General features: G+C 52.3%; 7 protein-coding genes across 7 annotated transcripts; 2 read left to right on the plus strand and 5 right to left on the minus strand.

The window, feature by feature from the left end:
• Positions 1-277: 277 nt before the first annotated feature.
• BROUX77_003734 (uncharacterized protein) lies at positions 278-2,511 on the minus strand (the record flags this gene model as incomplete). The annotated part of the gene is made up of 3 exons (XM_073748418.1): positions 278-322; positions 387-1,865; positions 1,918-2,511. 3 exons carry the CDS (start codon positions 2,509-2,511, stop codon positions 278-280), a joined length of 2,118 nt encoding a protein of 705 aa, XP_073606159.1.
• A 640-nt stretch (positions 2,512-3,151) lies between these two features.
• Positions 3,152-4,337, plus strand: BROUX77_003735 (uncharacterized protein; the record flags this gene model as incomplete). The annotated part of the gene is made up of 3 exons (XM_073748419.1): positions 3,152-3,304; positions 3,369-3,973; positions 4,055-4,337. 3 exons carry the CDS (start codon positions 3,152-3,154, stop codon positions 4,335-4,337), a joined length of 1,041 nt encoding a protein of 346 aa, XP_073606160.1.
• Positions 4,338-4,603: 266 nt separating this feature from the next.
• Positions 4,604-5,223, minus strand: BROUX77_003736 (uncharacterized protein; the record flags this gene model as incomplete). The annotated part of the gene is made up of 2 exons (XM_073748420.1): positions 4,604-5,118; positions 5,175-5,223. The coding sequence occupies 2 exons, from the start codon at positions 5,221-5,223 to the stop codon at positions 4,604-4,606; spliced, it is 564 nt and encodes a 187-aa protein (XP_073606161.1).
• Positions 5,224-6,241: 1,018 nt separating this feature from the next.
• Positions 6,242-10,666, minus strand: BROUX77_003737 (uncharacterized protein; the record flags this gene model as incomplete). Its single annotated transcript, XM_073748421.1, has 2 exons — positions 6,242-9,185; positions 9,246-10,666. 2 exons carry the CDS (start codon positions 10,664-10,666, stop codon positions 6,242-6,244), a joined length of 4,365 nt encoding a protein of 1,454 aa, XP_073606162.1.
• Positions 10,667-15,841: 5,175 nt separating this feature from the next.
• Positions 15,842-17,074, minus strand: BROUX77_003738 (uncharacterized protein; the record flags this gene model as incomplete). Its single annotated transcript, XM_073748423.1, has 1 exon — positions 15,842-17,074. One exon carries the CDS (start codon positions 17,072-17,074, stop codon positions 15,842-15,844), a length of 1,233 nt encoding a protein of 410 aa, XP_073606163.1.
• A 677-nt stretch (positions 17,075-17,751) lies between these two features.
• BROUX77_003739 (uncharacterized protein) lies at positions 17,752-18,420 on the plus strand (the record flags this gene model as incomplete). The annotated part of the gene is made up of 1 exon (XM_073748424.1): positions 17,752-18,420. The coding sequence occupies one exon, from the start codon at positions 17,752-17,754 to the stop codon at positions 18,418-18,420; it is 669 nt and encodes a 222-aa protein (XP_073606164.1).
• A 5,058-nt stretch (positions 18,421-23,478) lies between these two features.
• On the minus strand, positions 23,479-24,831 carry BROUX77_003740 (uncharacterized protein; the record flags this gene model as incomplete). Its single annotated transcript, XM_073748425.1, has 1 exon — positions 23,479-24,831. The coding sequence occupies one exon, from the start codon at positions 24,829-24,831 to the stop codon at positions 23,479-23,481; it is 1,353 nt and encodes a 450-aa protein (XP_073606165.1).

Genomic DNA, 24,831 nt, shown 5'->3' on the forward strand with positions numbered 1-24,831 from the left:
CAAGGGGCAGCAAGATGCAAGAAAAAGAGTAAATCTGGTACTGAATGCATCTATAATGAGGCGGTGTCATGGAAGACTGAAAAAAAGACTGGCTCAAATGGGCACAGGTCTATGCAAGGAAATGTGTCTTGGCCACCCCGCTGTGGCACTGCAGCATCAGCATAAGGTGCCGTCTCAAAGTTAGTGAGATCCCTCTCGCGTCACCAAAGAGACCAGGACTCGCCCAAATAAGGAATACAAAGACAGGCCGAGTTCTTTCGCAGGGAAGAAAAAGTCATCAGACATTGGGTGACAACAAGTCGTACTTGACACACAATTCGACCTGTTGAGTATTTTTTTATTAGCAAACAGCCATCTTCAGCTTTGGGCTTCCTGCATAAACTTACATCATCGACGCTTGCTTGCAAAAAGCGTCTTGTTTCCAAGCCAACCCACATCAACAGTACTGAAAAGTCCCCGCGTTTGGCCATTTCCGCGCCGCTGTTTGCCGAGACCTGCCGGAGAATCGGCAGTGCGCTGCTCAGGAGATCAAGCTCCGGGTTCAACGTACGCCCGATGCCTTCCAGCAAAAGAATGCTGATGACGACATTGACAAAATCGCCCTCCATACGCACATGGTGCTGGCGGACCATGGAAAGCACCTCTTGCAAGATGTCGCCTATCTTGACACTGCCGAGTGCCAAAGTGCGGCTCTTGACGCTGTGAACCAGACGCTGCATTTTCATGGCAAAGTATTCCTTGTTAATCACTGCATCAGGTTGGCGACACCGTTCACACATCAGCTCACCGGCGCGGTAGCCAGAGAACTCGGCGATTGCTCGGAAGAGGTCTAGAAAGTTTTGCCGATTAACAGCATTGAGCTCAGTCACCAGACCAGTATCAATGAATATGAGCTGGGCGTGATATCCTTCACGTTCAATCTTTTCCAACTCTTGCAGCCATCCCGTCTGATCTTTAGAAGCTGCAAACGGTCGGAGCCGCGCAAGAATTTTCTCTGTCTGGGTGTCTGGCCACTCTTGCCAAAGACTCTCGGATTTACTCCAGTTAGGCAGCTTGATATCCGGTAGGTCGGCCGGATAAAAGCGCACCATGATGTTTCCTGGATGTAAGTCGGCATGAACAAAGTTGTCCAATAACAGCATGCGAAGGAAGGCATCCAACCCTTCATTAGCGATGTCTTTCTGGAAGACACCTCCGCCAAGCTCCAGGAAGTTAGCCAAAGGAATGCCCTGGGCAAATTCTTCAATGAGCATGTGCTTCGTCGTAAATTGAGGGTAGGCGTGTGGGAATGAAACGGTCGTGCGATCCTTGAAGTTGTAACGGAAACGAGCCAGATTTGTAGCCTCAATTCTAAGATCCAGCTGTAGATTCATCATCTCGCCAAACTGAGCAACCTCGTCCGGCAAAGAAAGCCATTCAATGCTGGGAATTGCGTTCAATAGACGAGCAAAGAATGCCATTATGCGCAGGTCTCTCCGAATTGTGCGGTCAATACCCGGATGCACAACCTTGACTGCTACATGTGATGATGGGACACCCTTTGGTGAGCTCTTGAGAATGGTATCGATATTGCGAAGGACGGTTTCTCGTAGTAGCTGAAAGGCACTGGCCGGACCCTTTGCTTCTGGAACAGTCAAGCCGGAACGCAGCTTTCCCCTGTAAACCTGTGCAATGGCACCAACACCCATGGGAGTAGCTTCAAACTCTTCAAAGATTTCATGGAACGGCAAGCCGTGAAAAGCTTCGGAGATGATGCGCTTGGTCTCGGCAAAGCTATGAGCTGGGGCATTGGAGTGCAACTTGGACATTATGTTGCATAGCTCATTGGGAAATATATCAGAGCGTGAAGCCGCCCATTGGCCCAGCTGTTATGATACGTCAGTCAATGATACCATTTGAGGATAGCGTCTTGCTCACCTTGATGAACGTTGGGCCAGCACGCTCCATGGACCGCACCAGGAAGCCGTACCACCACAAAGTTCCGCTCCTCTCATTATCATGGTCGGCGACCCGTGAGCCAGTCCAGATGACGGGAACACAGACTATAACGGGCGCAAAAACCCCAACTAGCTGCACAAAACGCACACATGTGAAAAGCGGCTCCCAGACCCACGTGTCAAGAAAGTAAACAACCATGAATTTCAGCCGCTGGAGACTGCCAGTGGCTTCTGGAAGCCTCTCCTGCATCTCCTCCCGTGACGAGGCTAGCATAAGCGTTTCAGTAGGCGTGTGGTCCTTAGTTCCCGGAAGCGGGGAGGCGGAGGCGAAGTCGGAGTCGGAGCTGTTTAGACTGAGAGCGAGACCTCCCGCGACTGCGGCAGCTCCGGCCCCAGCCTTGAGATGCCTCAGTCGGCTTGTTTGATAGTATCTCTGATGGAATATCTGTGGCGGCACGGGGGAACTGTGCAGGCGGCGGCCCAGCTGCTGGGGCCTGGCCGATCTTCCAAGCAGCGAGGGCGGCAGGCAGCCCAAACGGCCGGAATGGCGCGCGCTTTGGACAAGCAAGCTCATGACGGCTGATGCGATAATGGGCAGTAGCAAAGGCTCATGACGCTATGTTGAGCAAAAAAAAAAAGAAGAATGACGAGGAAGAAAGCGAAGCAGAATGTGGCAGACGTGCAAAGGGAAAGAAGAGCGCTAGAATCAGCAATTGCCTGCAGTTGGAATTGCAGCCATGGCCGTATTCGGCTTCGGTGGACTGAATACGGTAAAATAGCAATAAAATAGGGAGACGAGCAGCTGGGAACGGGTTGGCCGTTTATCTTTGCTGGTTTTTGGTGTCTCTCACATGCAATTTTTGGGTCGAAAATTGCTAGCAGCACATTTTATCTGCAATCATTGGCTTTGGGACATCAGCTCTCAGCTACAAGTGCAAGAGCTCCCTCGGCGATGTTCTGTTGATGTTGACCAGATAGTTTTGGCGCGCATCGGCTAATGCCCGGGTATTTCTGCCAACCCAATCTAACCCGAATCACGGCTACCATGTGAAAATCATGAAGCAACCAATGAGTGCCTCGCAAAAAAAATAAGAAAAATAAAAATAAAGATGTAATCATGAGCATCATCGTCATCGGTTTGCCTTTGTCTCATTCCGTTCCTCGCCATTTTCCTCGTCTTAACCTTTCTTCCATCTACTCATATTCTCTCCACAATGGGCTGGTTCTGGGCTGATGCTACGCCGGCGTCTTCTGCTTCGGCAGCTGCATGCCCTGTGAAACACACTCCGTCCTCGACGGCTTCTGGTGCCGACGGCTCTGCCGCCTGTCCCATGAAGCACAAGGCCGGTGCCGATGCTAAACCTCCGGTAAGCCGACTTTGGGCTGCTTGAATTGCTGGCGCACACACATAAATGCTAACACCTTGACCAGGCTGCCTGTCCTATGCACGAAAAGACCGTTGACATCATGAGTGGCAAGGCCTATGGCTCAGCCTCCGCACCCGCTGCCCCGGCCGCCACCGCCGCTGAGCCCGAGCCCGCAGCCGCCTCGCAGAGCGGCTTCCTCTCACAAATCAACCCGCTCAACTACATGTTCCGCGAGATCTCGCAGGAGCGCGCGCCTAACCAGGTGATTGACCTCCCGGTCGAACGAGAGGGTTCTTCGATTCCGCGTGGCGATGGCAGCGGCAACTGGGAATACCCGTCTCCGCAGCAAATGTACAACGCGCTGCTGCGCAAGGGCCACAAGGACACCGACGCCACTGCCATTGAGCAGATGGTTGCCGTGCACAACTTCCTCAACGAGGGCGCATGGGACGAGATCCTGGGCTGGGAGGCGCGCTTTGCCGGCGGCTTGTTCCGCGGCTGGCAGATTTGTAGACGCGGAGAAGAGAGAGCGGCCGAGTGTGCTAGTGAAGTTCCCGACATCACGCAGCACACTCCCACTCTAATCCGCTTCCAGGGTCGTCCGGGCGAGAGAACTCCCAAGGCAACCATCATGAACTGGCTCGGCGCCCTTTTCCCCGATACCTTTACGTAAGTTTTGCTCACATCCACCGCCGTTCTCTGTTTTTGGGGCCCTGGGCATCACTAACATTCATCCCGCTCATCATACAGTGCCGAGCCTCCCTTTGACCGCCACGACTGGTACATCACCCGCAAATTCAACGGCGAGGAACAGGAGATTCGCTACGTCATTGACTATTACTCGGGCCCGCCCGAGCCCACCGGCGAGCCAGTCTTTTTCCTTGACGTACGGCCCGCTGCCACGCCTACCGGCGCGGCTGAGCGTCTGATCCGCTGGGGCACGGATGCCTGGTGGAGAGCGAGCGGCGGCGAGACGAGACTGGCCAAGTCGATTATGCAGGCCCGCGAAGCCAACCAGACGAGAGAGAACTAGACGGTCCGTGTGCCGATGTAAGTGGAGAGTTTGTACGATTACGGTGGAAAATGGTTCATGTCTGGTCTTCAGTGCCACGCATGTTGGAGTTTTTTGTGTTTTGTTTTTGCGGTTATATGAATGCTGTGTTAATATGTATTACATTTCTTTCGAGCTTGCTGCTACTACTATTATTACTCTGAGATAAACGAGCAGAATGCGACTGTTGGTTCCAGACCAGCCACGACCATCGCATTCAACCTTTTTTTCTTTTTGACAAGGGCCGTCTATGTCAGCTTCTTGGACAGCGCCGTCACCTGGTCTTTTAACGCGGCGCTTTCACGCGGGGCGTTCTTGAGGACCTTTTGCAGCAGATGGTCGACCTGGCTGCCGGGAGCTGTCGGTGGCGAACCCTGGGCGGTTTGGATGCGCGAGATCTGGAAGGACAGGAAAAACTTGGGAACCTTGATATCGAGCGGCCCACCCACGGAGCGGATGCCGGCCTCGGTGGCCACATAGACATTGCCCATCTCCTGAAACTTGGCGAGGTCGGTTGATGCCAGGTCGTCCTCGGTGGCGAAGGTGGACAGGGCAAAGGCCAACGGCGTCTGCGAGTCCTTGCTAAAGTCGATGGACGAGAAGGTCGTGCTTCCGTCAATGGTGTCAGGCACGTTGGCTATGGTCGTCTTGGAGGTGTCACAGGTCACCGTGTCGGCAAGTGCGTTGGCCGCGTCGCTGACTTCGGCAGGCAACGTGGTTGCTCCAATGACGAAGCATGGCTCGGCACGGGGAAGGATAGGTGCTACACGGCACGAGTCAGTATACGAGAGCTTGTGTTGGTATTCTTGGGGGACGTACAAGCCTGGACCAGCAGCGAACTGATTAGTAGATACAGAAAGGAATGCATGATGGATGATATGCTTGAGATGAGAGACGAGGGAGTGAATATATATGAATATAGGGTAAATGCAAGATAAAAAAGAATGTATGCGGCCGCTTCACAGAAGACAGAGCAACACGGAGGTGATGGAGAAGGTTACAAAAGGCAAAGCCACAACGCAAGAGCAGAGAAAGAGTGTTGATGACGAGTTTTTTCTATCAAGTTTAGTTTGCACTTGTTGTGCCTACTTATACTTATGCTCTACCACCCTGGAGCAGAGAGTCTTCATGATATTTTGTGTTGCACGATTTCATCTTCATACACTAGTAGTTACATCGTGAAGATCATCGCAACTTCAGACGCCGATGAAGATGGAGAACCCCCCCGACTGCCCGAAAGAGCAGTCTGTTCCAATAAGGCAAAGCGATTTACAGGTGATACACAAGGTCCAGACTTGCTAATCTCCACCGCGAAGTTAACACTAATTACGGATAGGGCTTGAGACTCGAGGTTGGTGTTGTTGCCGCATCTTAGGGTTCAGGGTTGCCAAACAAAACACTGCCCGAACGGTTGTGTTTCCCGCGGCGTCTCGGATACGAAGCTTGTTGGAAGAAAATTAAGGTTCAGAGGAACACGCTTCCATCCTGTCTGTATCATGAAACATGGAAAGATGCACACCAGATAGGTTTAACTAAACTGTTGTGATTTCATACACGGTTGCAGACACAGGGGCAATGGGGGTGGAAAGTCAGGGTTAGGGTTCAGAAGTAGTTGGAGACATCGATATTCATGATGGCCAGGGCATTCAAGGAGGCTCCTGTTGTAAGACTATGGAATAAGAAACAGAAATAAAGTAACAATAGGGGTAAAAAGAGCGACCAGAGAATCACACATTAGGAAGAAGACAAAAAAAGACCCAAGCAACCAAAAGAAGAAAAAAAACCACTCGGAACAAGGCAAACGAGGTCTATCAGAAGCACACCAGCCCAGAGGTTCACAGACTGCACATGGCAAGATGTGCGTCTACTGGCTTTTTATCAGTGGCTTACCGCTTGTTGTAGTTGATGAAGCGGCTGCCCAGGAACAGAATAATCAAGTTACTGCCAGTAAAGGCCAGGAAGATGCCCATGTCTCTCCAGCGGTTGCTGAAGCTGAGATCCAGGGGCTCGTAGAACTCATCGCCGACGGCATAAGCGCAGTAGCCGCAAGTCGTCGCGTTGAGGCTGTCGACGTAGCCGGAGCCGCCACGGGCAAAGAAGTCGGCCATGTACGACTGGCAGCTCTGGCCATCGGGGGCGGTGAAGACGTTGAGCTCGTTGGAGGAGCACTCGACGGCCTCGCCGTGCAGCGCGGTGGTAACCATGCCACCGATGAGGCGCGTAAAGGGGTCGAGCTGGTACATCCACGAGTGCCAGAAGTCGGGCATCTGGGTGGGCGAGATGGTGACACCGCAGAACAGGGCAAAGATGATCATAATGAGCGGGTCGAACTGGGCCGAAATGAAGGGCGACGCGGTCAGCGAGCCAATCATCTGGCCGAGCGTGATGGAGAAGAACTCGGTCAGCAGGATCATGAGGAACTGGAAGCCGGCGCGGCTGGAGTCGCCTGAGAAGCCAGGCATGTAGTACAGCGGGATGTAGAAGACGACGGCGCAGAGGATGGTGTAGGGGATCTCGACAATGACAATCGACATGGCAAAGACAATCGAGTTGTACATCTTGGACGACGCCTCGCGGAAGAACAGCGCACGCTTGATGTGGTACATGACCTCGACCTGGGTGATAATCAGCGCCGGAAGCACCGTGACCTGGAACATGACAAAAATCTTGTTCTGCAGCGAAGTGCGCGAGTTGTCCAGGTTGAGGTAGGCCAGACCGGCAATGACACCGACAAATATATGGTTGAGGATACGCGTGACGAGGTAGTTGGGCGAGCGCCAGAAGGAGATGTTCATGCGGTTCAGGACAATCTTGAGCTGGTGGCCAAACGGCGACGCATACTCCTGCGCCGGGGCCCGGGGCGCGTTGGCAACGGCGGTAGCACGGTCACTCTTCAGGGTGGTAATAGTCTGCTTGACCTCGGCAAGCTCGGGGCTGTTGTCCCAGATCTCGGCCCAGTCGGTCGGGCCAACACGGGGGCGCGAGCCGGCACCAATGGCCTCCAGCATAAACTCGGCAACGTTTTCGGTCGGGGGAGCCTCGGCGCCGTGGGCCTGGAGGTATCCGCGCAGGACGTGGGCATCCTTGCCAATAGGACCAAAGTAAACAGTGCGGCCGCCGCGCTGCAGCAGCAAAAGACGATCAAAGTTCTCAAAGAGCGAGGCGTTGGGCTGGTGGATGGTGCACAGGATGGCCTGGCCGGCGGCGGCCAGCTTCTTGAGGAAACGCACAATGTTGAAGGCACTCTGGGAGTCGAGACCCGACGTCGGCTCGTCCAGGAACAGCAGCAAATCAGGCTTAGCAGCCAGCTCCACGCCAATGGTGACGCGCTTTCTCTGTTCCACAGTAAGACCAAAATCTCCAAAGCCAATCATGGCGTCGGCGACGTGCTCCATTTCCAGCAGCGAGATGATCTCCTCGACGTAAGCATACTTTTCGGCCTGGGGTGTCTCAAAGGGCTGGCGAAGATCGGCCGAGAAGCGCAGAGCCTCGCGCACAGTCTGGGTAGGATCGTGCAGGTCGATCTGCTCGGCGTACGAAGTCGAACGCTGGAACTCGACGCCAGGCTTGGAACCATCGACCAGGACATCACCGGAAATCACACCAATGTTCTTGCGGGCAGCCAGCACATCCAGTAGGGTCGTCTTACCCGCACCAGACGCACCCATGAGCGCTGTGAGCTCGCCAGGACGGACATAGCCAAAGACGTTGTTGAGCAGGCGGCGGGTTCCCTCGGGAACAGGCACATCGTAGTTCAGGTTCTCCCAAGTCAGCACAGCCTCAGACTTGAAGTTCAGGTCCGACGACTGCTCGGCGCTGGGGTTGGCGCGCTTTTCGTCCAGCTTCTCCTTGAGCGCAGTGTTTAGGGCTTCACGCTCCGGGTTGGGCTTGTTGAACACCTTGGCACCGCCACCGGGAACAGCGTGGTCTACCAGCTCGCCCAGAATGACATTGAGAGCGAGGAACACGGCAATCAAGGCAAGCACGATGCCAATGTTGCGCCACAGGTCGCTCTTGGACATGCCAAAGGAGGCCTCGATGTAGTCAATGCCTCTGACCGTGGTCGAGCCGGCCACGGAGCCAGGGAGCGTGCACACCTGGTTCGCCAGGTTAGTGTAGCCAGCTCCGTTGGGGATCAGACTGGCGCCATTGCAGGAAAGCGTGATACGCATGAACTCGTTGATCATCATGCTGGAGAATACCAGACCGACGGGGTTGATCCAGAAGATCCAGCGCATCCACTTGTGCTGCACCGGGTAGGCAATCAGGAAACCCGAGGTGATGATCAGGGCAGATAGCGTCAGCACGGTGAACTTCATGGCGTAATCAAAGTCGGGACTCAGGCAGCCCACGATTCTGAAGTACAGCGTCATGGCAATACTGGCAATGACCAGCACAAAGTAAAAGATGAAGAAGCCACCGGCATCACGAGCGAGATGTGTCATGAAGTAGACAATAACCGAAAAGACAAAGATTTGACTGGCAGAGAAGGCTTGATCAACAATGATCTGGGCAATCCACATGGCAGACGGGCGATGGAAAGTATAGGCTCGATGTTTGGCCATGATCCCTCTCCCTGTCATTGTACTAGCGAGCTCAGAGAAGGTTTGGAAAGCGATGAACAAGAGCGAGACGAAGATAACACCACCGCGGGAAAAGGCGTCAGCAGACGAAGTGTCAAGATCGTAGTAGAGAGTGCCGAGAACGAAAGCCATGACGATAGAGCGGAACCAAGAGAAGTACAGAGAGAAAGTATCCTGGAGCTTGAGCAGGAACTGACGCTTCATCAGAGCCCAAACTTGGATGTGGAAACCGGTAGAGTAAGCAGAGCTAGAGAGAAGGTCAGTAGGTGTCTTTGCCTATTCATGGTGGTGTTGGGGGGTGGCTTACCGGGCAGAAGACGAGCGCTTGCTATCGGCAACGGCAGTCTGGAAGTCCTGGAACTTGGCGGACTCGGCGTTGAGGGTGTTGGTGTACTCTTCCATCTCGCGATTCAGGGCTTGCTTGACGTCAGACTTGGAAAAAGCCTCAGCCAGGGTCTCGGGCGAGTGCGGGGCGTTTTCGACAGAGTAGCCGGGAGCGTAATCACGCTCAAACTCGTCGGTGCAGCCAGTGACGTAGTCGGGGGTGGTCTGACGGGGACGGGGGGCAAAGCCAAGACCCTCAAAGTACTGGCGGGCAGTCTTGGCAGGGCCAAAGTAGACCTCGCGGCCAGAGTCAATGACCAGGACTTTGTCGAAGACGTTGTAGATGTTCTCAGACGCCTGGTACAGAGACACAAAGGTCGTGGTCTTGTAGAGGTTGGTCATGACCCGCAGCGACTTAGCAAAGTCCAGAGCAGTCGAGGCATCCAGGCCACGAGTCGAGTTGTCCCACGAGCAGACGCAAGCATTGGTGGTCATCATCTCGGCAATCGAGACACGCTTGCGCTCACCACCAGAAACACCACGGACGTAGGCGTCACCAACAACGGTGTTGCGGGTGTGCTCAATGTTGAACATCTTGAGCAGAGTAGTGACAACGTTGCTCTTGAAGTCCCGCTTGGAGAGGCCGGCAGGCAGCTTTCCGGGGGTCTTGGTGTCTAGAGCAAAGTCGAGGGTCTGGCCAACGGTCAGAGTGGCGTGGTGGATGTCGTCCTCCTGGTTGTAGACAGCCTCACCGCGGTACTGCTGGAACTCGTCGGCGGTAAAGCGGCCGTAGCGAACATCGCCCTCGACGGCAGAGAATCCGCCGCGCTGGTTGGCGATAGTCTTGAGGAAGGTCGAGCAGCCGGATCCGGGACGGCCCAGAACAAGAACCATCTCGCCAGGCTTGCAGACACCGCTAAAGTTTTCGAGGATGTTGACCTGCTCAGGCTTCTTGGCCAAGCCCAGGAGGTTCTTGATGGGAGTGACAAAGTCCAGCTGGACCAGCATGGCAATGGGGAAGGTGAAAATGAAGTTGGACGAGCTGGCGTTGCCGCGGACCGTCAGGTTGTTCCAGTAGGCGCCAATGTGCTTGGGCTTGATGCCGGCTTCTTCTTCGCGGGCAATATCACTGCGCAGAACGCTCTCCAGGTCAAACATGCCCTCATCAGCAGTGTCCGAGGACTTTTCGGGGTCCTCGTGGGCCCCTCTGTTGCGGCTGGCGCGGCTGGCGCGACTCAGGGTCTTGCGGAGCTGGTCAAACTCGGCCTCGGCGCCGTGGACAGACACGCCGGGGGCAGGCCGCGACTGGTCGTACGGACCATTGTCGACCTCTTCGCGCTGGGTGGAGGGGTCCATGGTGGAATTTACTGTTGACGAGTCTGAGCCCGTGATTGGTACTCCCATTGTGGGAAGCGGAGTAGAGAGGGCGGGAAGAGCAGAGAGAGGCGGGTCGGGCAGTATTAAGTAGAGGTGAAAAATTTAGTTATAAAAAGGCTAGTGGAATAAACCAATCCCTAGCACTACTGCTCTTAGTCCCGAATGGGCGAGGGGCGTCTTGGGGATAGCGTCAAGCGTATTAGAGGCGCGGGAGCAATAAGACTCTCCTATGAAGACGCGCCGAGGCGATCAAAGAAAAGATGGATTAAAAAAGAATAGGAAGAGAAGAAAGTAGGCGCACAGAGAGGGGGGGCACAGAAGAAATAGACTCTCGACCGAACGGTTCTTCTACAGGTCAAGAAGCTTCTTATCGCCCACTCACGTCGTTGTTGTCGTTGTCGTCGTCGTTACCAGAGACGAAGGCTTGACAGGACGAAGGGAAGACGGAGGAAGATGATAATGAAGAAGCAGGGCGGGTGCAGACGGGATGGAGTCGAGGTGAAGAGAAGAGGGGAGTGAGGACCGGCAGTGGAATGGGATGGGTGTACTTGATATAAGAGATGACCAGAGAAACAGGGCAGGGCGTGGGCGTGGGTTTGGGGGTGTTCCTGGTGAAACGGGATGAGCACTGTTGAGTATAACTAACTTACATAAACCAGGCCAAGACATAACTCCGCTCGAGGCGTGCAGCACAGGCAGAAAGAGGCGCGGGTGTATCCAGACTGGGTCCCTTGGGACGAGTTCTGTGTTGTTCTATTGAATTCCGACCCTTGGCAGGCGGATAGTTGGATTCATAATGACCAGAGTGTCGAGTGCCAAGTCTATTATGCCAATGATTTCATCATGAGTCTGGGGCGGGTTCTGGTGCAGGCTCCTCTAGCTGGCTGTGGTTTGACAGACTGGCCACAGGCGGGTGTCTCCAGATACAGAGGGTTCCAGTCTACAGTGGTTATAGATCTGTAGTGGTTATAGTGTCTCTAATGCCAGATCTTCACTGCCAAAAGACACTCACCACTCACCACCCACCCACATCCCACATCCCACATCAACATGGCTCACAATGAGTAATCACCACACTAGCACCCAGGGAGCTAGACTTAGAGCTACGCCTTAGCCGAGCAGCTATAGTCGCCCCCAAGCAAGCGACCCTCGTGTGGAATCCACAGCACGGGCGAAGGGGGCGTGGCTCTGGCCTGGCTCTACCCTTGGCACTTGGCTTCTCAATCCCGCTGACAAACCATAAACAGACGCGGTCAGATCCCGCAGAGTTTGCCCTGGAGTGTATTAGACAACGGGCCAATCAGCGAGCCGGAGGAAGAAAAAACACCGCCCTTGTAACTATGTGAATCCGCCCCTGTCCAAGTCCGGCCACGGTCCCCAGGATGCTTGTACATCTTTGTACGGAGGGATATGCTTAACGCCGGCGCCTATTCACAGGCACTATTCACAGGCCACAGGCATGTGTTCCCAAGTTTGGGGGCGCATTCTGCAGGATCCCATTACAAACCCAAGATATACACACACACAGGCTCGACTGGCGGAGGCTTTGCAACCATCGGCCTACAACCACAATGCTCTACGCTCTCTGTATTTGCGTCCAATGTCCATGGTGACAGCCCAGCATTGCGGCTAAACTGGCATGTCGCAGCACACCAATCCATGGGTGTTTTCGGCCATATCACCGTGCAGCCAACTGTGCCTCTATCACGACATTGCCAGGATCCGGGGCCCTTTGCCGTCTCACCTCACTGAACCGCACGGCATATCATGCCCCAAAAGAACTTCTGGCTCTCGCTTTCGCTTTCGCTCTTGCTCTTTGTTTCTTCCACCGTCCGAGACCGGCTCTCCCACTTGCCGGTGCCAGCCCAGCCCAGGTGACTCTCAGCGATGTCTGCATTACCACTCAGCCGGCCAGAAGTTGGGCCGACCATGACCGCCGAATTCTGCTCTACAGCCGGTCGCAGCCAGGCTAAGTCCGGGCCAGGCAGAGCTTGGCAGCACTGGGCAGCGAGCGAGAGAGCCTCATTGTTACTCCAGTGGCTCGGATCTGTTGTCTATCGCTTTCTCTAGACCACAAGTCACTAAATCGCCATCGAGAGAGAGAAGGTCCTTTGCTTTGCTGGCGTTGTCTGTCTGCCTGTCCATCTGTCATGTCTGTTCCCGCTCTCCTTTAATCTCTCTCGGCACCCTTCTCTCCACCACGACCCACTCCACACCTCCGTCTGTGTAGTTATTCCTTATTTATGTTCATGATCCAACACGAATCCCGTTTGTCGCCTCGTCCACAACACAAACGTCAATATCGTAGCCTTGGCGACCACATCACGCGGAGTTCCTTTTCCCGCCTCCGCCTCCGCCTCCACCCCTCAGCCCTCCCTTCCCCCTTCTCCCTCTTACTGTCTCTGTCTCTGGTCTTGGTCTCTGATTTCCAAGCTTTCACTGCCATGTGTTTCTGTTTAACTATGATATCCTCATCTTCATCTTATTTCCCGTGCGTCTATGGCCGGCCAGAGCTTTCGCTCCCTGTCCAGCGTCACCACAAAAAGAATCAAGAAAAAAAGTGCTCTGGCAAGATCCCAATGTCACAACCAGCGTTCTGCTGGCCTGAGCCTTTGTTGATTTTGATTTTGATTTATCAGCTTCTGCGATACTTAGGCCCGGACTTATGATTTCTCGTTTTTACGCCCAGCTTGAGCCTCTCACGTTGGCCGTGGTTGTATCTAACTATGCAAATAAGAAAAAAAAGCCACCGAATCCCAACCCTATCTATGTATGTATTCACTTATGCTGCCACCCAGCATAAACCCAGATGCTCAACTCAAGATGGTTGGAACGAGCAGAAAACCCTTTCGTCTCTCGAGTCCACCCACCCCCTTCAGCTCAAAGTCCAGGACCGCATTGTTGTGCCTTATTGTTCAGGACTCGAGGCCACAGCAATACCTGGAACTGTACCTGTACCCCTTTCAACTTTAATCGAGATAAGCGGCAGTCTTAACTGGCAGAACAAGGTGCGAATGGGGGCCGGAAAGAGACTAAGGGGAGGCAAAGGGAGAAGACGAAAAAGAAAAAAAAAGAATAGGACGAGACTCTGTTACAGCAAGCAAGCCAGCAGATCACCGCCCCCTGAACCTCAACCGCGACCCATGTACATTACTCGCTAGTTAGTTAACCACATCTTTCCTGCTGTTTGTCAGCCCGCCTGCGTCTAATAATCTGGACAGCCACAGACCCAGAAGCCGCTGTGTTTGTCTGCTTGAAACCCAGGAGGAGTCAAATCCGCATGCACACGAAGCCACAACAGACGGGGGCTCCCTGCCTCAGCATCCTCTGTGCTTTGTTTATGTTTTTTTGTCTTCTTCTTCTTCTTCTCTGTCGCATTGACAACCCGCTCGTCCTCACTCTCATCCTCACTCTCACCCTCATCCCGTCCCTCGTGCTCGTGCTCGTGCTTCCATTCCCGTTTTCGTCATCGCTTCCGCCTCTCTATCGCTCTCTCTCCCTGAGCCTGTGCCTGTGCCTGTGCATCTCCAACAACGCCTCGTTTGCCGCTTGCCCTTGTGGCAAGTCTGGAAGCCTGGCTCCCCTTCACAGCCGCCATGGCTTTCTCAAAAAAAAATTTACGGTTTGCTTCTACCGTTAGTTACCACAAGTATTCCCTGTTAGTTTGCTGCTTGCGCCAGTTTCTTCCATGGCCGATTTATAATCACTTCTCCCTCCATTTATAATCCAATCTCACTCTATTCATCCGTGTTCCATCGTGCATGTCAGCGTCCACGCTTCGCCCTTCCGCCCTGGTTTGTTGACATTCCTGATGGATAATCCTTGCCTTTTGCTGCTTGGCTCGTGCGAATTTCAAAAGTCTCTCCTCATGTTTCTCGGCCTGGCCTATTGGCATCGTGTCGCTGTCGTAGTGCCTTTGTGTGATGAAGAAGCAAAGAACAAAGTTACGGTAACTGTAATCGCTACACTCGCTAAGAATCTGAAATTTTCACCCGAGTGACGTCGACTACGACACGGCAAATCACTTCCCGCTGTTGAAGCGCAACTTTTTCTAGGTGAAAGCATTTTAATCAGTGCATCAGTTTATAAACACGCAAGCTGACACAAAATTGACCTTAGGTCCGTCATTAACCCTAACACACGCCTGGGTTATCTCCACTATCACCAACTTATTATTGGGATGTCGTCCGAATAACCTTCAAGGACTTGTGTTAGACTTTAAATATAATCTAGATCTTTCCGACGCTTCCTTCTCCCACTGACAGCTTCCTGTCTGCACCAGAGCCGCGCTTCTTCACAACCCAAACCAGTCGCAACCTTGTTCTGGATCCGTCTACATGCATACTTCAGGCCTCCATCTGCCGTTCTGGGGACCTGTCAAACCCCCTCCATCAGTCTAGACCAGTCATCTGATCTGGACTACGCGCGCTTGATAGAAGGAGGGACCCAGGTTTTGGGTCATTGTGCCGCTGTCGTTTTGGCTGGTTGGCGATTCTGCCGCGGCCGGAATGCCGCCTCGGGGTCCTCTAACAGCCCGACCGGGCTCTCTGGCCGCACCGAGCCAATCTATCAGCCCTAAACATTCCATACACTGACGTGAAAGCTACACACAGCGGCAAAACGGCGATACTTGTTTGACCTTTTTCCTTTCATGCCTAGTGTTTCTATTGTTTCGGCCGCTCACTTGGCGTTTATTATTCTTCATTGGTCTTGACAGCTGCTCCCGCATTCAAGCTTTGATCATGTTACACACACTACAGCAAGCTTCGACCTCTTCGATTCTCGGATCACTCCGAAATGCCAAGCAAGGGAGCTTCGGCCTTTGTTTCTGACACTCGGAACCAGATATCCGGATTTGCCAGACAACATAGTCCACATCGGGATTGCAATGCAGTGCAGTGCGAACCTCAAACCCAGTTGCCGAACGAACTAGCACAGATTGAAGAACAATATCGTCCATTTATTCTCAGGCACTTGAAGGCCTTTGGGTTCACACACTATGCAGAAGATCCCGAGAGTATGCGGCCGACGCCCCACATAGAATCCGAGAAAGCCGAAGAATCCGATCTTGACCATAGCTCTTCAAATCCTTATGCTGGTAGAAATAAGGCTGATTCAAGTCGAGCTATGTAGAAGGCGTCAAGGCTGACACACCACATGTCCACTGGTAGCTCGCTATTTGGAAAGCAACCGTCATCTCTCTCATTCAGGCGCCACCTGCTTGGCAAAGAGGTACACCTCAATCTGCTCCCCGGGCGCGCCAATGTTGGCTACGGGGAACTCCGCCTTTTCCCGAATTTCCCACCCCGCAGCCTTCATCTGATCCCAGAAGACTGTCTCAGAATCATGTCTAAACTTGGTTGATAGTAGGACCTGCGGACCCTTGCCGGAGTTTTGGATTCCAATCTCGTGCAGCTTGTCCAAGCTACCAACCAGCGCAGGAATCACATCCGAATTGTAGGTGCAGTCGCTGATGATGATCAGATCCCAGGTCTGGTTCCGATTTTCGACTAGCGGGCCAAAAACGCCTTCTTTGCAGTCAAACCAGTCCAGGTTTTCATACGCAAGCGACGGTGCCACGAGACCTTTCATGGCCGTATTGAACATGGCAATGTTGTGCTGTGCAACCTCCTTTGCATCCGACAAATCAGTCAGCACAATGCGGTGCTTGCTCTTGCTCACCTCCTGCACAGCCTCGGCACCAGCAGTCTCGCCGTCCGCCTCTGCGTGGGCACTCCCAGCGCTAGCTGTCTCGGAAGCAGCATACCGCTGCGCCAGCGCGCTCGCCATCGTGATTCCCAGCGTGCCGATACCGCAGCCCAGCTCGAGCACATTTAGCGCCTCGGCGCGCAACAGGTCCTGGGTCAGCGGCAGGCGCTTAGCCGGTGGCGCGTCGACACCAGCCATCTCAAACAGCAGGGCCGAGGTGACCATGCCACCGTCCCAGACACGGCGGGCAATCGAGTCCTGGATTTCCTCGCCAATGGCCAGAAACACGCGTTTCTGCTGCACATTGCCCAGGAGAATCTGGCGGTTGGTAAACAGCTCGGGATCGGCGCCGGGCAGCGCAGGCGTCGCCATGACGGGCACAATCATCGGTGTCCGCTGCGTCAGTAGTTGCTGCATGTGCATCAGCCCCAGATTGGGCTCGGCGGGCGAAATAAAGATCTTAGTCACGTAGGACCCGCGGGCAAGCACCTTGAGCGGCACGTCGAGCTTGCATACGCGCATGCCCGACGTCCATTTGAGCAGCGGCAGCGAGGGCTTTTGCAGCTGGTCGTTGACCCAGTACGTCAGGGTCAATGGGACTGGCGTCTCTGGATTTAGATAGGCATCGCCTAGATCGGTGGCGATAGTCAGGACCAGACGTAGGACCGTCTTGCCCCGATCCCGGATGGTGACGGTTGGAGGGCGTAGAAACCGGATGTAATGCATGGTCCAACTTTCTCGAATAGCTTGGCTTTCACAGCGAGCGAGTATGAGGAGATGACGGATGTCCAGGGGGCTTTCCGTGAGAAATTTCTCGCTGTTAGCGCTCAGTTCCATGGAGCACCGGCCACGGCCGTGAAGTTTGCAACAAACGCCGAAAATTTTGCTTTTGGCCTGGATTAGTCATCATCATCATCATTTTTTTTTATTTTTTTTTAGATGACGGACATTTACACCGCAAGATCAGTCGTCATATTGGCCATGGCATTTGCAAAGGAATCTTTTCTCAGAATGTATGGAGTCTAAGAACATAATTCAACCTTCATCATGCGCCCCAAGTCCAAATTTCTCGTCATGACAGTAGTTCAGCTCTCTGCATATCTCAATCCTCGGTGATGTCGCCAGTACGTTGTTATCGGAGGTCGCCGGATAGCGGCTACCCTTCCATCGACACCCACTAAAACATGCTTGACAGGCACTAAGCTAATACGACGCTTATCTCTGCGGGGTTTGATGGGCGTGATATAAACACGCTCTATATCGTGTCCCAGGCTCACTTCAGTCTGGTCGTGAATACCACCAGTCTTGGTCTTTTGTCTTTTGTCTTTTGTCTTATTGCTATTATTGACGGTGACGATAACATCATCTTGACCACAGATAACACATCTTACCTATCGCTGACCATGTCCACACCTACACTGTCGCCTCCTACTGCAAAGCAGCTTCTCACTTCCTTGCTTGCGGTGATTGAAGACCAAATCATCCCGCTAACGCGGGAAGGCGTCAAATCCGGAAGCAAGCTCTTTGGTGCGTCTATCCTATCCAAAGACTTGGACCCGCTCGTCAGCGCAACCAACAACGAGAGGGCGTCGCCGTTGTTCCACGGAGAGATTCACTGCATCCACCAGTTCTTTACACAGGCCTACCCCGACCCGTCGTCCAGGCCAGACCCAGCCGGGTGCTTCTTCCTGGCGACGCATGAGCCGTGTTCGTTGTGCTTGAGTGGCATCACGTGGTCGGGCTTCCGCCGCTTCTTCTTTCTGTTCACGTATGAGGACAGCCGGGACCTGTTTTCGATCCCCTATGATATCGATATCTTGGAGAGTGTCTTCAGGGTTAGAGCCCCGTCTGATACAGACGAGTCACTTGCTGAGAGACCGTTATACAACAAGTCAAACAAGTTCTTCCAGGCTGAGTCTTTTATGGACTTGGTAGAACAGCTAGACAATGATCAAGACAAGTCCTTCTTCACTGAAGCCATCCAACGTGTCAAGGCGTGTTATAACGACTTGAGCAATACGTACCAAGAAGGGAAGAAGTCTGGTGCAGAGACGTCGAGCAATTTCAAATAGACGGCCTGCTTTGAATGTCAGTGAGGTTGGAATTTGATTTGGCTGGATGGAAGGATACTTGTACATAGCTTCATGCCGCATGGCACGGCACTGTATGTATTCACTATGAAATGAATATACACTCATGAATCATGACATTTTTGTGAAATGCGCTGTGTTCTGTTGAATCCATCTGGATAATTCTTTCTTTCATGGACGGTTAGTTATAACAAAGAAAGCGGAAAAGGAAAATACCGTGATAGTGATGTGACGGTCACATTAGCCAGTGGCCAAGGTAGGATCTTCTTTGTCGTAGGCGTCTAGGAGACGGACCACCGGCCTTCAGCTTCCAAGATTCCATGCAGATCCGCCACGAACTGGTGGTTGGCGTTTGTGGCCTTGTGATAACGTGCATGTGTGTAGGGCAAGCACATCCAGGGCGGCGTGGACCAAGTGGCCTGCCTGGTTGCACTCTCGACGGCAACCCGATATTCTCTTTGCTCGGTGATACCACGTGCAAGCAAGCGCCCCCTGCCCCGCCACGTCTTCTTTGCTTCTTTGAAAATTTCCTGATGCTGAAAGGGTGCATTGGTGCTCACCAATCAGAGTTGCCGATATAAGCGCACACGCTCAGTGTAACCCTCAAACCGTCGCCCCTCTGTGCAAGTCAGCACCAACAACCCGCGGGCGCCTGGCAGCGGAAGACTCTGGGCTACAGGGGTGTTTTCATTCTCATATGTGCTCTTCCGTGTGGCTGTTTGTATCAGGAAGTAGTAAGTAGATATCTCAGTGATTCTGGCGGGCCATCTGCGTACAAAGTCGTAATTCTTCCTGGCCTAAATAGGCACTTGTGTGGTGTTCTTGGTGTTTCAAAAAAGATACGGCGAATGGTCAAAGTTACAGGTTGTGAAACAAGAACAACCACTTTGCTCATCTTTTTTTTCTTCGGGCGGAGAACCGAGCTCCATGGAAAGTAATCAACCCACTTGCAATAGTTATCCTCCCAACTAGTGCAGCCATTTTTAGCAACCTCATGCCGTCCCAAATGAAACGGGGCATCATGGCAACACGACCACGCCAGTGCTGTGCGACATTGGCCAGATATTTGCAGCAAGGATACAAGAGCTATTAGTAGCAGTATGTACAGATATTACTGAGGTCAAGGTCCAACTCAGCTGCCGCCATGCATTCTGTGCTACATACTCTCCGCGTGCTAAGTTGTATAGATGAGATGGGCAACCATCTGTCACTTCCCTCCTAAGCTAGAGGCCACCATATGGCCAATGCCTGATCTGTCTCTACTCCGAAGGTCTTGAACAACCCTTGACACAGACACCCAGACACCCAGTTGATCCGGAGTTGTGGTATAGCCGAGTCTAACACGTTATTGATATTGACTTTGGGGTGAAAGGGACTCGCACGTGAGAATCGGCCGTGTGTGGTAGCATTCATTCAGAACTGGACAGACTACATTTAATGGTTTCGGCCGTGTGTACTGGATTGGCGCTTGACATTTAGCACATGGTGACTGTTTTCTCTTCTTCTTACTCGTATTTCACCGACCTTGTTTGCCAGTGCCAGGACACGACTATTCACTGTACATGCCCCTTGAGAGATCCGAGCCTCAATATCCGAAACACAGTGAACAGGTGGCTGACTGTGCGAGGTGAGGACTCACTGGTCGCGAATAATATCACGATACGCCAAACATCACAGTGACTCGGCTCTTCCACCGAGACTGTCCTTGGCCCTAGCCACGCGCCATACTCGGACATTTGAGAACATCTCTATCGATTGGCGTTCTCTTGCGTAAACAGGCCCGATCACCATACAACAACGCGTCGGCACCAAGCAACCAGCGCCATCAAAGCCATGTCTCTATTCCGGCCTACAAAGCACTTTTCGCACCACGACCCTTGCCCTCCCTCCAGACCCTGAGGATGCCGCTCCTGCCCTTTTTGATGATGGTGTACAGGGGTGGGGCCAAAATTTAAATGTGCCTGCTCGAGTGCACACTGTGTGCACACACAAGTACCATGGAAATACCTTGCGTTTCTTTAAACTGCTATTATCACCCCCCTCCTCTTTTGAAGGGCACTCCTTGGCTACGCTACATAGATACTACCATGGCAGCTCATTCGGGGTAGTACAGTGTCAGATTGTGGTCACTGCTACTAACCCCTGCGTATTGGCTTCTGGTGTATTTTATTGGTTCTTTTTCTTTTTTGCCTCTAGGGTGCTTTGGTTCTCCTTCAGAATATACTTGCTTGCCCCTTTCTCCTACCTCGGGAACCCCAGGCCTCCTTCCTTGGCCGGTTTCCATTTCCACCACATTCAATCTTGATATTCCAGCTTTCTTTTGTTTTTCTTTCAGATATACGGTAGCTTCAGTACCAAGAGCTTGTATCAACTTTCACCGCCCCTTCCTCTCTAGACCGGCTGCTGTTGCTGCCGACTTTCCCTGATGCTTGTCCCAAGGCCCTGCCGGTCCTCCTGCAAACTGTGTCCGTTATTCCTTTAGGTCATCTTCTCTGCCGGTATCAAACAAGTGGTCTCCACTCTTTTGTAACACACGGTTTGTGAATGATAGTATTCCCAGCCTGGCATGTCTATAGAAACGAGCAATTACTATTGCAACAGGGATACACACTACCTACACGCATGTCATGGTGATTTGCATCAGGCACTGTACTCTTAACAACATGTGCTCTAATCGATAAGCCCTGCCCACAACGCACAAATTCAAAAAAGAAAAATGCATCCCACCATGCAGCTAACAGCAGAGGTCTGAGTCTCAATTCTCACATCATGGACATCCGCCCGCCTGATGTGTTTTTCGTATTCCTACCGTGTGTTGAAGACAATGCAGATAAATATGTGAACGGATACTACAGTTAGAAATTCCCTCCGCGGTGCACTGTCACACTTCCCGGGTTGATCGAGAAAAAAGGAAAAAAATATATTCACAACTTGACCTTGCGTGGAGCTGATTTGGACCCGTTGCTGATTTGTAACAGCTTTGCCCTCATAATCACCATTAGCCACCCGGCTCTCCCTCCAGCTTCGTGTTCGTTTTAGGAGTCTTCTAGAAACGAATCCCACCTGCTCCTCACAATATTCAACCAGAATACAAAAATCAAGACTCCCTTCCTGGTCAGCCGCTTATATTGCCACTTACACCCGCCAAAAAAAGAGAGAGTTTAGCAAGGCCTATGCTTGTTGGAAAAACAATGAGAAGGATGAGCACAGGGGGACATCAAAAGGAGGCCATCCACTTCATAGCGCCCGGCGACTTCAGGGGGAAATGATCAAAACGGTGGATCGCCGAAAACCAGTGTTCAAGTTTTCCCATAGTCAACTGTACCGTCAACTGAACCCTGAAGCTGACAACAATAACGTCTACTAGCTATAGCGACAGTTGTATAACTAACTAGTTACAAGTAATAATGTTTCCAGAGTAGGCAATAAAAGAAAAAAAGAAAAAAAAAGAGAGAACTCCTCACCTAAGAAACATCAACCACATTGTGTGGTCCACGTGACCACACACACACAGTTCGTACACACACACCTGTGAGACATGCTGCGCACAAGATGGCACAATTCTTTCATCTTGAAAAAAAAAAAGGATGCCTATAGCAAAATGTAACTGCGGTCTGGTAGGGATTTCACTCCCAAAGCCCTCCATATTACACGGATTTTCTTTTCCACATTAGAGAAAACGACGACTGAAGCTTTTTCTTTTGTGTTCATGATGTATGGGCGTACAACAGATTCTAATCCTGGGGACTTTCCAAGCTGTTCGGATTGAGCTAGACTAGTTCGGACAAAGAGAATCCCTCATGTTTATAAGCCATTGTACTCGGGGTGTAGAAATCAATGGGCCAAACTTCAACAACCAGGTGGGCTAAAATGAGACTAGTCACGACCAGAGGCATTATCACCAATATCAAATTCGGAAAGTAGAAAAGACGAATTATAGTTCTAAGATGACTAAACCAAGAGAAAAACAATCATTCTTTTAAAGAAAATATGACACCTATTTGCCCATTTTGATAATCCCGTTCTAAGAAATAAGATAAGAAAAACACGAAACATCAACCAAGGAACAAATAGAAGCCAAAAAATCAAACGACGTGGTGAACTAAAGCTGGGGGGAGAACAAAACACAGCGAAGCGAGCTCTTTTGTAAACGGACGGCAAAAAATAAAGCAAAAAGGATAAATCCCAAAAAAAAAAAACCAAGAGAGCAGCGAAACAAACTAGAGTCAGTCCTCAACGGACGTAAAGGTCGCCCAACGCAAATGATTTTGAAGAACACAAAGCAAGCAATCTTTTAGAGCCAAAAAACAACAAGAGGAAAAGAAAAGAAAAAGAGGGTAGTTTGCGAGATCGGTACAACAAAGGTCGATTCCGAAATGCATAAGACCGAAAGCCAGCACGGTGGTTCATCTTCACAAATAAGACACAGGGTCAGCAGCAGGGAAGTATCCTAAAGCCCAGCACCTGCAAATGAGAGCAATCATGCCCCTCTAAGGGCACAAGCGATAACAAACGAAGGGGAAACAAAGAAAAAAAGGCAAAGCAAAAACCGCACTCATCGCAAGATAGTCCGAGGAAAGAGAGTAGGAAATGGAAAAGAAAAGTCAAAGGCTTCCTGGATATGATCCATGCGCTGGGGTATCTCGAAAAGAAAAATAAGAAAAATAAATCAAAAATAAATAAAAACTGAAGCGACAGAGATGGTGCTGAGAAATGAAATTCTAATAACAAACACGCGAATGTTTGTGACCACATACTTGGCGACTGGGCGTGTCGGAGAGAGATAGGACATGATGCTGGCTTTTTGGAAGTTGTGAAGAGACCGCGCAGTGCGATCGGGTACCGGTTGCCCTGGCGAAAGTGAAGTCTTGAAAAGGACAAAGATGGAGAGAGAAATAAGAGACTGTAAAAAAACGGAGCGGGGTAATGAGAATCAAAGGAGTGACCTTTGTAATAAAACAACAAACAATAAGTCGACCAAAAGGTCGGTAAATAGGTAGACGCTGTAATAACAGGCTGTAAATAGTGGATATGGGGGGTTTAACGAGTGGGGTTCTGGATGATCTCGCGGCAGTTCGCATCCCACCGCTCAATGAAGTGGTGCATGGAAGTCAAAAGTTTCTTGGTTGCACCCAGCTGCTTGCCTTCGCCGAAAAGAGTCTCGACGAATTGAGTGCCAGAGTTGTTGCCCAGAGATTTCTTAGGGTCGGCAGCGCGGAGCATGGGCTCTTCACAGGCCTGTAGCAGCTTGCGCAGACGCAGAGTCAGGCGGTCGCCGGACTCCAAGCAGCTTTCGACGAACTTGCGGGCGTCTCGGTCGCGCACGCTGTTGATGGTCTGGTCACCAGTGCGGATCAATCCATACACCTGAATAAGGTAGAGCCAAAGCTGGCCAGCAAGTTCAGCCTCCCGGCTGGAAGCAGTGTGGTGGAAAACTGTCCAGTCGTAGATCCATTTTCCCAGAGAGTTGGCGTCAAATACAGAACCCAGGAGGAGAATGGGAGTCTGGTTAGGATCCCAGTTCTTAAAAGAATAGCCAGTGGGGATTCCATGCTTGACAGCATCTGCTTCAGTAGCGACCCGTGACTTGGTAGCCGCAGGAGAAGTAGGGTTGTTGGACTTTTTGTGACTTGATCGGGGGGCCGTGGTAGCGGGGCGCTGGGGAGTAGTCATGGAAGGGCGACGAGGGGCAGTGGTGGGGCGAGAAGGTATGTCGTCGTGGTGTCTGGAGTAACTCTTTTCATAGACATCATGCATGGAATGGTATGGCCCGGCCTGTGAGAATTCTCTATCAGTCGCGTGTCCCCTCACAACGTCCTCCCCAAACGAGTTGCGGCGTCTGCTCGGGCCCAAGCCGCTGTTGCCCGACGCGTGGTACTCTGATCTCCGCTGGCGACCGGAAGAAGCAGCGTAGATGAGAGCACCATCGCGAGTAAAGATTTCCTCGTCGGATTCACCGCTCGGAGTGCTGTCGCGGGTGGGAATAAACGAGTGGCGTCGGGAGTGGGCTGGCGAAAGCGGCGAGGCGGCGAAGGAGGGGAAGTTGCGAGAATAGAGGCCATTACTCACATTAGCCGTTGCATAGTGTCCTTCACTGTTGTATCTCGGCGAAGCGGTAGGAGGGCGAGGGCTGCCGTACTCGACGTTGTACACGGGAGTGGCCGTCGCGCTGGTAGTCCGGAATTGGGCGCGGGTAGCGGGTCGTGGAGGGCTCTGGGTCGACATGCCGCGAGGAGGCGGGGCAGGGTAGTAGGCAGGGTAAGGGGTGGCGCGGGGCGACGAGGTGGCCGTGCCGGGAGGCGAGTGGTAGCGGTCGCCGGCAAATTCGGTGTGCATGTAGGGGACAAAAGGCGGCATGCCCATGTGTGGCGGAGCATGTCCCAGACCAGACAT

The sequence above is a fragment of the Berkeleyomyces rouxiae genome (assembly GCF_048999995.1).
Source record: "Berkeleyomyces rouxiae strain 22BRR77 chromosome Unknown BrBRR77_ptg000003l, whole genome shotgun sequence".
NCBI lineage: Eukaryota > Fungi > Ascomycota > Sordariomycetes > Microascales > Ceratocystidaceae > Berkeleyomyces > Berkeleyomyces rouxiae.